The sequence below is a fragment of the Zingiber officinale genome, chromosome 4B, assembly GCF_018446385.1.
Source record: "Zingiber officinale cultivar Zhangliang chromosome 4B, Zo_v1.1, whole genome shotgun sequence".
Classification (NCBI taxonomy): Eukaryota; Viridiplantae; Streptophyta; class Magnoliopsida; order Zingiberales; family Zingiberaceae; genus Zingiber; species Zingiber officinale.
In genome coordinates, this window is record NC_055993.1 from 134895072 (window position 1) to 134907434 (window position 12363).

The 12363-nt window shown below is 42.3% G+C and overlaps 2 protein-coding genes across 2 annotated transcripts; one reads left to right on the forward strand and one right to left on the reverse strand.

The window, feature by feature from the left end:
* Positions 1–474: 474 nt before the first annotated feature.
* Positions 475–1542, reverse strand: LOC121978728 (uncharacterized mitochondrial protein AtMg00810-like). Its single transcript, XM_042531028.1, has one exon. It carries the CDS (start codon positions 1540–1542, stop codon positions 475–477), a length of 1068 nt encoding a protein of 355 aa, XP_042386962.1.
* An 8349-nt stretch (positions 1543–9891) lies between these two features.
* LOC121976891 (mitogen-activated protein kinase kinase kinase 17-like) lies at positions 9892–11407 on the forward strand. Its single transcript, XM_042529290.1, has 2 exons — positions 9892–11163; positions 11272–11407. The coding sequence occupies exon 1, from the start codon at positions 10057–10059 to the stop codon at positions 11092–11094; it is 1038 nt and encodes a 345-aa protein (XP_042385224.1). The 5' UTR covers positions 9892–10056; the 3' UTR covers positions 11095–11163; positions 11272–11407.
* Positions 11408–12363: the final 956 nt, after the last annotated feature.

Sequence of the window (12363 nt, forward strand, 5' to 3'; positions counted from 1 at the left end):
CAAATTCTATCTCCATGAACTCTTATACTTATCAAGATTACCACATTATCAAATTCTATCTCATCCACTAACTCCATATTAATTTCTTATTATTTTTTATCTAAAATCAAATTTAATTTCAATATGACAGTCGCAATTATGTCGTCGTCCACCGGATCTAGTGCGCTGCTTGTTGGCCTAGAATCGAATAGGACAGCACACTCAAAGCACACAGCACACAAGAAGAAACAAGAAGAATAGGACAAATAGGAACTTCACTTATGAAAGGAAACCTTACAATGAGATGTCTTCTACATGCCTCTAGGACTCTTTATATAGCATCACAAATGATAAGAGCACGAACACAAGATCCATAAAAATAGGATCTAGATGAGATCAATAAAAATAGGATCTAGACCAAGTAATAACTAATTATCAAGATAATAAAACATAAAAAAAATGACGTGGAGAGGATTATTTCTCACATTACTCCCCCTAATCCTGACATGATTGTAGATCACGGACGCCGAGTAGTTGTCGCATGGCAGCTAACTTCACTCCTGGCAATGCTTTAGTTAACGCATCGGCTCGCTGTTCTCCGGTATTAACGAACTCCACCACAATCTGTCCCTTCTCGATGCATTCTCTGATAAAATGAAACCTTGTATCTATATGCTTGCTTCGACCATGAAATACCGGATTCTTCATGAGAGCTATGGCGGATTTGTTGTCAACAAACAAAGTTACCGGTTTTGGCTTTACACCTGTTAATTCACTGGCAAGGCTCCTCAACCACAAAGCATGGCAGGCCGCAGTTGTGGCTGCCATGAACTCTGCCTCACAAGATGAAAGCGCCACTGTCTTCTGCTTCTGTGAGTTCCAGGACACCAAACTTTCATTAAAATAGAAAGTCATTCCACTTGTGCTTTTCCTTCCATCGAGATCGCCGGCTAAATCACTGTCCGAGTAGCCGAATATACCAATTTCCTGGGGTCCCTTTATGTAAACAAGCCCAAAATAAATTGTACCTTTTAAATACCTGAGAATCTGTTTGATCACCCTGTGATGCATGATTGTAGGCCTCTCCATATATCTGCTCGCCATTCCAACAGAATATGACAGGTCCGACCGTGTGTGAAGCAAATATCTCAGACAACCAACAATGCGCCTGTACTCCGTGGCGTCAACTGGAGTCCCTTCCAAGTCCTTATGCAACTGTGTCTTAGATTCCATTGGATGCTTTGTGGCATTGCAGTCTGCCATCTTGAATTGAGATAGAATTTTCTTGGCATAAGCTGATTGTCTAAGTGAAATTCGGCTCTTCTGTTGCTCCACTTCAATCCCTAAGTAGTAGGAGAGAAGACCCAAATCACTCATCTCAAATTCTGTCATCATTTGTTGTTTGAACTTGTTGATTTTCTCTGTGCTACCTCCTGTCACGATGAGATCGTCGACATACACTCCAACAAGTATACTTGCTTCTCCTTCACCTCTTGTATATACTGCATGTTCTTGAATACATTTTTTGAAGCCGAGCTCTACCAGACTCCTGTTCAGCCGCATGTTCCAAGCTCGTGGAGCCTACCGCAGCCCATAGAGGGCCTTGAATAACCTGTACACCTTATGTTTCTGATTTTGTACCTCAAACCCTTCCGGTTGAGAGACGTATATTTCTTCTTCTAACTCTCCGTTAAGGAATGCTGACTTCACATCTAGATGGTGTACCTCCCAGCTTTGATTCCCTGCAAATGCAAGAATGACTCGAATAGTATCAAGTCTAGCGACCGGTGCAAATACCTCTTCAAAGTCGATGCCTTGTCTCTGTACATAACCTTTAGCAACTAATCTTGCTTTATACTTAACAACTTTCCCCGCTGAATCTTTCTTCAGTTTGTACACCCACTTTAGGCCAATAGGTTTGTGGCCTAATGGGAGCTCAGTTAGGGTCCAGGTCTTGTTCATCTTAATAGTTTCCAGTTCTTCCTCCATTGCTTCGTACCAGCAAGCCTCAGTTGCAGCCTCTTGGTAACAGGTCGGCTCTTCAGACATCATCAGCATTACCTCATTTTCTTCTTCATCAATACCAACCACTTCCTCAGTGTTGGCATATATATCGGCAATGGACCTAAACCGAACTGGCCCTTCATGAGAGTCAGGTGAGGTAGTTGTATGGGTGCTCGATGATGATGTAGATGGACTTGATGCTCTTGTCATGGGTACCACGGCTGTTGCCGGTGGTGCGACATCTTCTGTTCCTGCCTCAATGTCTGCTACAACAATCACCTCGTCGGTGTCGAGTGCATCCTCCACCATAAACTCCGGTAAGTTTTCTTCATGGTTAGCACCTGCAGTCCATGTCCATTCACTATTTTCTTGAAATACTACATCTCTACTTACTTGTAGCTTGTCATGCCTTGGATCAAATAGACGATGAGCTTTGCAACCTTCCTCGACACCCAAGTATACCATGGGTGAACTTCTGTCGTCAAGTTTCTTCATGTGAGGGGTTGTATTTTTCACGTATGCAACACAACCGAACACTCTCAAGTGGGCAAGATGTGACTTTCTCCCCATCCAAGCTTCAAATGGGGTACGGTCTCCTAGCGCCTTAGTTGGGAGACGATTTAGCAAATAGACAGCATGCCTAACTGCCTCTCCCCAGAACCTTGCCGGCATATGTGTACCCTTGAGGAGAGATCTTGCCATGGCCATCACAGTACGATTACGGCGCTCTACAACGCCATTCTGTTGGGGTGTGTAGGGAGCCGTAAAGTGCCGCTCGATCCCTTCATTTTCACATAATCGAGTGAACTCTGTGGATAGAAACTCATCGCCACGGTCTGTCCGAAGTGTTTTGATCTTGTACTCAGTCGTGTTCTCCGTCACGGACTTGAATTTCTTGAATGCTTGGAATACATCTTTCTTTGCTGCCAATACAAATACCCACATCCATCTTGTATAATCATCAACAATCAAACAGAAATATTTGTTACCAGCCAGTGTACTTAGTGAAATTGGCCCGCAAATATCAGCATGGAGAAGTTCCAACGGCTTTGTCGCTCTGAAGTTTGCTTGGTGCGGGAATGGTGACCTTGCATGTTTAGCGACCACACATACCTCACAAAGCTTGTTCGGCTGGGGCAATGGAGGTACATCAACTGCCAATTTCTTCTCCCCTAACAGCTTCAAATCGTGAAAATTGACATGTCCGAGCCTTGTGTGCCATAACCAGGTTGGGTCTTCTAGGCTTGCTAGGAGACAGACTTGCTTGCATGTCTTCAAGGTTACCTTGTACAAGCGATTTTGTGTTCGCTTTACCCGCATCAAGAGCTTCCCGCTCCTATCAATCACCTTCATGATATCTTTCTCCATGTGCACTTCGTTCCCAGTTTCTATCAATTGACCGAGACTTATGATATTACTACAAAGTTTCGGAATGTAGTATACCTCGTGGAGAGCCTTCCGATCGCCATTCTTGCATTCGAACACAACCGTCCCCTTGCCCATGATCTCAATGGTTGATCCATCGCCAAATCTCATCCTCCCGGTGATGGTTTCATCTAGTTCTTGAAACTTCTCACGATGGCCAGTCATGTGGTTGCTGGCACCGTTGTCAAGGTACCAGACGTCTTTATCTTCTTTCTTAACACCGCGGTACATCTCCGGTAGCAACCTATCTTCACTGAGCAGAATGGTATCCTGCCGCTCATGCCTAGTGTCAGACTCCTCGTGGGACACGGTCATCATCAGTGTCGACTCTTCATCGGTGGCACAAGTGAGGTGAGCCTCATCATCACGCCGCTTGTTGTAGCATTCGGATGCATAATGTCCCATTTTCTCGCAATTGAAACATTTTATATGTCTCTTGTCTCGAGTGCCACTGTTGTTGCCGCTAGTCCCTCCTGCACTGTCTTGGCGTTGCGTACCACGACCACGACCGCGCCCTCGCCCACGTCCACGCCATTTGCCACGACTAGGGCTGCTGGACCCACGCCCCTTTCCTCCTGACGAAGTGTCCACGTTGCTCCCCTTCTGTCGCATTTGCCATTCGGCATGGGTTAATAGGAGCTCACCTTCAGTGCCGTTGGTGTTGCTGCGTAGTCGTAGCGTTCGTTCTTCGTACGCCTTCAGTTGCCCTATAACCTCCTCAAATGGTATAGACTCAAGGTCGTAGAATTGCTCAATACCAGCAACAATAGGAAAGAATTTATCAGGGACAGAATCGAGCAATTTTTTTACCAACGAGGAATCTTCAAGCGTGGCACCAAGGGTGGAGAACTTGCTGCTTAGGGCGCTGAGTTTACCAACAAACTCATCAATCGTTTCGGTCTCTTTCATTCGGAGAGCGTCGAACTCGCTCTTCAATGTTTGTACACGTGCCTTCTTCACCCGATCACTACCAAGGTACCTCATCTTGAGGCTGTCCCAGACTTCCTTCGCCGTCTTCTTTGTTGCGATCTGGAGAAGGATGTCTTCGGGGACACACTGCAGGATGTATGCACTTGCCTTTTTGTCCTTTTTTGCATCCACCTGGGCTCCTTCCGCTGGCTCCACCGCCTCCCAGACTCCCTGGGCATCAAGGATCGCCTCTGTCTTTATTGCCCACACAGTATAATTGTGAGGACTTAGCATCGGATAGGGAAATGGCACTCCGCCGTTCTCCTTTACTGAGATGCTCGACATTTTATGGAATTGTAGATTCTTGGATGTCTTATACTACCAATGCTCTGATACCAGATGTTGGCCTAGAATCGAATAGGACAGCACACTCAAAGCACACAGCACACAAGAAGAAACAAGAAGAATAGGACAAATAGGAACTTCACTTATGAAAGGAAACCTTACAATGAGATGTCTTCTACATGCCTCTAGGACTCTTTATATAGCATCACAAATGATAAGAGCACGAACACAAGATCCATAAAAATAGGATCTAGATGAGATCCATAAAAATAGGATCTAGACCAAGTAATAACTAATTATCAAGATAATAAAATATAAAAAAAATGACGTGGAGAGGATTATTTCTCACACTGCTGTGTCGCTGATAACTAAAAGCAAAGGGATAAGGAGAGGGCGAAACGTAAGTAGATTGGAATTGAATAAGGATTGCTGTGTCGATTGACAGGTGACATACCGAATGACTCACTCATTGGTTCATGCCTTCTATTCATTTGCCGGATGACACTTTATGCCGAGGACTGTCGAGATGGTGCTCTGGTGTGTGTGGCTGCAAGGGAAGGGGAGGGCAAGACAAGCGCCAACAGGAAGACAGTCAAAGCAGCATTAATGTGTGCTCTCGTAACGGTGAAGGACTAGCTAGAGATGCATGCATGGTGCCATGGCGACTCTCCAATTCCTGGAAATTTGCAGCACTATTTATTCTGGACTAGTAAAAAAAAGCAACAAAGAGCATGTATTATTTGCAACAACACTTCAAAGGAAATATAACTATTGTTGCAGAGGTGATCAGGTGGAACCAATAAACATTGAAGATTGAGCAGTTAATTAGCTTTTGAAGGTTAATTACTCTCAGCCTTGCTTTGCTAAACCACTTCCACCGAGAAACTTTCATGGGAAGGAAGAAGGGTGGCGTTACAGGAGCCGAGGATGAGGAACATCTTCGTCATGATCATCCCTCCATGTTTGAATTCCTAGATCCGCCACTGCATGGGAATTAAAAAAAATTATGGTCTTTATGTTCCAAACAACGACTACATGTTTTCTATCCGATCAATCAACAGATCACTTATCTAGTTGATTGATTGCTGCAACTTTTAGCCTGCTAATGAATTTGTTAATCGACTGCATCTGCTTCCAATTGACTGTCTAATTCCCAATGGATTTCAACTTGACAAATCCAATTTTCTAGTTCTATACTTCATATATCACCTAAAAACTCATATTAGTCCTTGTCAGATGATCTTCTAGCTTTCAGTTGTCATCAATCGTACATTTGTTCACCAGTTAATTGTTTTTTTTTTCTAGTCTATTATTTAATCCGGATTTACTCTTATATTGTATAAAGGATCGATCATCTTTAGAATTAGTACGTTTAAAGAGCTGAATTATAAAAAAAAAACATAAATATATAGAAATATTATATTGATTGATTTAACTAACAGTTTACTCAATCTAACCTTCGGTTAACTAGATCATCGATTTTGACCAACTCCACCATCAAACCCTCACCTAAGTTCACTTGAAATCTTGTACTGGTAGGTTCTTATCTCACTTAGAGTTCCTTGCCAAAAGGTCATATATGCCTCTAGGCATCTTCATCTTACTAAGAGGCATTGCCTTGAGGACTTCTCTTGTCAAGAGGCCATTTCTCTGGATCTTCCTTTACCAAGAGATTTTATCTTTGAGATTCCATTATTTAGTTATTTTATATTGCTCAATCTTGACCTATCAAGATTTTCACTTGCAAGTATCTATTCAACCTAAACTTATTATGAATGTTCACTTCTCAAACATTTTGTCAATCTCGATTAGACTAAACTTGCCAATACCTATAAAAAAATTTTCATTTTCAAAGCCTATTAGTCTTCATTCAGTACTGCCAACCCCTATCGAATTTTTCTAATGACAATACTTGCCGGACTTCATTCATTGTCAACACTTGTTGAACTTCTTCCATTACCAACAAGTGTTGGCCTTCTTCTATTGCCAATGCATGTTGAACTTCTATTTTTTTTTTTTTGTCGAATATTCAGTCAATTTTTATCAATTTTGACACGACATATTAGCCTAACATAAACACTTAAAAGTCAATTATATACCTTCGATCAAATATCAAAATACCTTAGTCTAATAGGATGAAGCTAAAGCATGATTGCACTAACAAAACCTATTGACATTTAGATAAACACTATCTTAATTAGGATTTTAGAAATGTATGAAAAAGAAACAAAGATCGTGACAAACGAAGAGTTTATTACTAACTCCTCTTTCAAATATATTAGTTTATTACTATCTCCTTGTAACAAAAACAATAGCTTTGAGAATAAATTAGGTGAAAAAAAATACCTTCCACGAGGTATTGTATGTTCTCCGTTTCAAATTTAAAGAAAAAGGAATTGAAGCATGTTTTAAGGAAGACTATGGAAGCCATTGAATGGAACAATGATAAGGAAGAAAAAGATGTGGATGAACAAGAAGTGTAAGAAAGGCTTTCATTCCCTTATATATGTTACATAGTTCACAAAAGTATTATTTTTTTATTTTTTTGATAATTCAGATATCCACTAGAGGAAACTGTCATGTAGTATATTAGTATATAGTTGAAATTCAAATTATGGATAAGAGTCAGGCTAGATTTTGAAGGATCCGATGAAAAATAAAAAAAGTCCCTTTATTTATATAGATGTTTACTATTTTATAGATGTCAAGATGTTTACTTTATATTTAAAGATTTTAAGATTTACTAAGATAGAAATAGGAAAAGATCTCAGGAGAAAGATCCTTCGTGAGTATTTTTGTTGGACACTTATTAAAAAACATTGTTTTAGATTTGTTTATTTATTTTTTTTCTAAACACGAATTAATATTTACTTTAAAAAATATATATAAATTCCATAAAAAAAAAAAGTGGGCCCCACCTTTTAAATTTATTTTTAGTGTCCTAATATATTTTCATCGTAAAAATACTTTATTCCAGTGCTATTGTAATAATATGACCATAGTTATACAACTTATTAAGGAAAACTAACTCAACTTAATCATAATTACTATACATAGAGTGCTGATTTTTTTATTTTTTTTATCAACATTGTAAAAAAAAATTAACTTGATCAAAATAGTTTTAATTTGATCAAAATCACCTTAAATTATTATAGCAATATTTTGATAAATTGATAGAGAACATTTTATAAAAGAGTGCTCTATATATTATAATTTTAAATAAATTGGAGAAATAGGTTATGGTATTATTTTTACATTTTTTTACAGGAGCATTTTTATTTTTTAACAAGAACTGTACTGACAAGCTAAGTGTTCTTCTAAATTTTTTTTAATAAAACCTGAAAGGATGATGTTTCTTTTTATTGGAATTGTAAAAACTATCGTTTTCATTTATGATTGGAGTAATATCTCAATCCGTCTCACCTCATTTTCAATTTCAAAAATATTTTTATTTTCGACACTGTTAAAACACTTATGAGTCTACTGCAACATATAAAAAAAATAACTTCAATATAATTATATGATCCATAATTACTAGTACAATTGGATTTTTTTTTTTGAAAATATGTTTTTTTATTTTTGGAGGATGTAAATGCAAATTGAAATTATCATTTCCACCCCTAGGGCTATGATGTAATTACTGATGATCGACGAAAAAATTTTATAGGACAAGATCAATCATCCCATGACTAACTGAGTTTATATAATTGGAATAGTTAAGATCGTAGCTACTCTAAGATATAAGGTTAACAAAGATAAATTATCTAGGTAGTAATTATAATTTATAATTATTACAATATAATATCAATATTGATCTATAATAAAATAGAATCAGTACAATAAAATATTATTAATATTTTGATCAAAATTAAAATGTCCCCATTGCAGCAATTATGAATTACAGTCAGGACAACTAAAAATAAAGAATATTTTGGAGAATAAAAATAAAAGGTGATGGGATGGATTATTATTTCAATTATAAATATAAAAACAACACCCTTTCAATAATTTAAATAGAAAGACACGTTTTTTTAAAATATATTTTTACTCATATATATATACGGAAATGTTAGCCTGCGGTGCTTATGCTGCGGCATCGGTGCAGTTTAGTCCACGTATATTCCTGATCAGTCTCTGGACCGATCAGGAAACCTCCTGATCAGTCTACAGACCGATCAGGGAAACTCCTGATCGGTCAGGGAACCTCCTGACCGATCAGGGAAATTTCTGATCGGTCTGTAGACCGATCAGAAAATGATCTGATCAGTCTACAGACCGATCAAGAGGTTCCCTGATCGGTCACCAGATCGATCAGGGAGGTAACCGCATCAAAATCGCAAGAAATATATCGCAGGAGATCATTTCTCCATATATATATATATATATATATATATATATATATATTAATTAAGGAGAACAATCCACACCCCATGGCAAAGATGCAATGATAACCATGATTGGTAGCATCCGATGGTTGGCTGGTGGCACCTGCCCTATGCATCTAGATACAATCCAACCTACTAGCTAAGCTACCCCTCAACTGTTGGCCAGCAGAATCCAAGCACAGTCAGTAGAACCTCCTCGTGCACATATTTTGCATGCCTGCCTTCTTTCTTCCAACGTGGTCCATTCCCCCCTACCTAATTCAAAACTTTGCTCCTACGCTACATTAAACCCACCGCTGCATAATGCCTACGCTGCAGCGGCACTGATCATTAGCAAAGCGTGCGCCTAAAGCTTCGCATCAACAGTTCAACCGTCCCATCCAAAAATGACAGAAAGAAGGAAAGAAACGAACGAACAAAGAAATTACTGATTTGGTACAACAATTCAATTGTTACTGTTTGGTTAGCCGAACCAGAATGAATGAAGCGAGCAGCTACCAAAACCCAACCGCCGCACTGCGACGCTGTCATTTGTTGGGGCCGTTGAGGGTGAGGCATCCTCCTCGCCACTTACCGCCGAATCGATCCATCGATCGCTCGGTCGGTCGGTCACATTGCTCGCCTGCTTCGCGTTTTCCATGTTTCGTCGGCTCAGCTGATTGGCTGCCATCTTCTTCCGAAAGGGACAAACCGTACCTAATCTGTCACCACCGATCAATCATTCGCCGAGCGCGAGCGGCTCTGGAGGTGTCGTGGGCCACGCCCGCTGAGCGAGGGTGCGCGCGGTGACCTCATGTCTCACGCGCCATGGCCGTGGCCTTAAATTAATGTTCGCGGGTGCACTTCTGCGCTCGGCCGCCAACGAGCAAGTGGCCGATGGCCACCCCAAATGCCATTGCTGCCTCGTGGCGGTTTTCGACTTTTGTGGGTATAAAATAAATCTTTCGCCTTCTCCACTCCGCCATTGACATTTTTCTTGTCCTCGGGGGTCCTCTGTTTCGGGGGTAGGATGAGGATCGGGAGGTGGAGTCGGGGGCCGCTCATCGGCCGCGGATCCTCCTCCGATGTCTCCGTCGCCACCGACCTTTCCTCCGGAAATGTCTTCGCCGTCAAGTCGGCGGAGCTCTCGCGCTCGGCCTCCCTGCAGCACGAGCAGAGGATCCTCGCGTCCCTGGATTCGCCTTACGTGGTCACTTGCTTCGGGTTCGATGTCAGCTCCGATTGGGCCTCGGGAAGCCGCAGCTACAACCTTTTGTTGGAGTACGCGGCGAGGGGATCGCTGGCGGACGACGTGGCGAAGCGGGGCGGGCGGCTGGAGGAGGCGGCGATTAGGTCCAACGCCGGAAGCGTGCTCCGGGGATTGGCTTACCTCCACTCGAGCGGGGTCGTCCACTGCGACGTCAAGGGGCGGAACGTCCTGATTGGCTCCGACGGCACCGCCAAGCTCGCCGACTTGGGATGCGCCCGCCGGATTGGGGAAGAGCGCGGCGGAATACGGGGCACGCCCATGTTCATGGCGCCCGAAGTGGTCCGCGGGGAAGAGCAGGGGCCGCCGGGCGACGTGTGGGCCCTCGGCTGCACCGTGATCGAGATGGCCACCGGGCGGGGGCCGTGGCCCGACGTCTCCGACCTCGCGGCCGCGCTTCACCGGATCGCTTTCTCGCCGGATGTTCCGGAGCCCCCTGGCTGGCTATCCCGCGAGGGGAAGGACTTCTTGAGCAAGTGCTTGGTGAGGGATCCCCGGGAGCGGTGGACGGCGGAGCAGCTCCTCCAGCACGAGTTCGTGAGCTCCTCCTCCTCCTCACCGTCGGGAATGTCAAAATCGGACGTCGAGCGGCGGTGGGTGTCCCCGAAGAGCATTCTCGACCAGGCAATGTGGGAGACGCTACCGGAAGGGGAGGACGAAGCCGACGAACGACCCTCGGCGGGTGATCCGTCGACGAGGATGGAGCAATTAATCGGCGGCCACAATCCTTGCTGGAGATGGGGCGACGATTGGGTGACGATCAGAAGCAACGGCGACCAATTCTTGGAAGAATTCACATGAGCCGAGCCGAGTCCGATCACTAGCAACATTGATCGATGATTCACGTAAAACAGAAGATAGTTTTTCGTGGTAATTCTAATTGTTTCAGTTTCAAGGAAAGAAAGATGAACAGTGGATAAAAATTGAGATTTTGTTGTATTAATTTTATTCTGTTCTTTCTTTTCTTGGCTCATTTAGATTTGGTCGGCTCGTGACTTTTTGGTCATTGGCTGTGTAGAATTGTATATGAGAAAGGTAAAGGGCCATGGCCATGGGTATGGGCATAAAGTAAGGGGAAGGAGGAAGAGTTGGAGGTTGGCAATGGTTGCTTTTCTGTTCGAGATCACTTTCCTTGGAATGGAGATTTCCACTGAGCACGGAGAAGAATCTGAAACTTGGTCGGTGATCATCAATCGTTTCATACAGTGAGAAGATGACAGGACAAAAGCCTATCTGCCTGCCTAATCAGTGAGGAGAGATTGTGCTGCCACTGTACTGCATCTGCATTGCTCTGCTTTGGAGATATTGTAAATCCAAACATCTTGATAAATCCCATACGATCTGGTATGGACAATGACGATGAGTGCAGCCATTATTATATTAGTAGATAACAGGAGGTAATGACAATAAATTGGTTACCAAGCAATGTGTTACAAGAGGTACTGATGTGGATTGTATTAGATTCTTCCCCCATCTCCGTTGATCAGAGTATTCTCTCGGGTCTGCTGATCAGACTTTCCTCTCGGGCATACACTCGATCTATCCATCGGACGTCCGGTTCAATCTAACACTCCTCTCCTTATGTTTTATGTCCTTCGACCCAACTATCTCGATAATACATGGTTTAACATAGCAACAACGCGTAGGTTGTCGAAGCATGAGGGATATGAGTTGTCAAAATACGTAAAGTAGTATAGTCGTTATAGTGTGATCCCATAAGATCTTCTATGGTACAAAACGTGAACAATATGAACTTCTGATATGACGATGTAATATTTTTTCTATTGGAGTATGATATTTCATCAATTAATACCCGTAGAGATAATATGCCTTTTTTACATCATGGATGTTCTTGTCTACAGTCAGCAAAGATGAACAGCTAATGAGATGACAAGTGCATTAGCTGACAAGTGCACTGACAGCAAGAAGACCTTGAACGAGAAGAGTCTTCAACCACGAGGGAGCCCTTCACGTCACATAAAATGGAGGGAGAAGAAAACATTAGTAAATGGACCAAGGAGGAATTCCTGGCACAGTCACTCTGACACTAAAGTTAGTAAGGAGGATCAA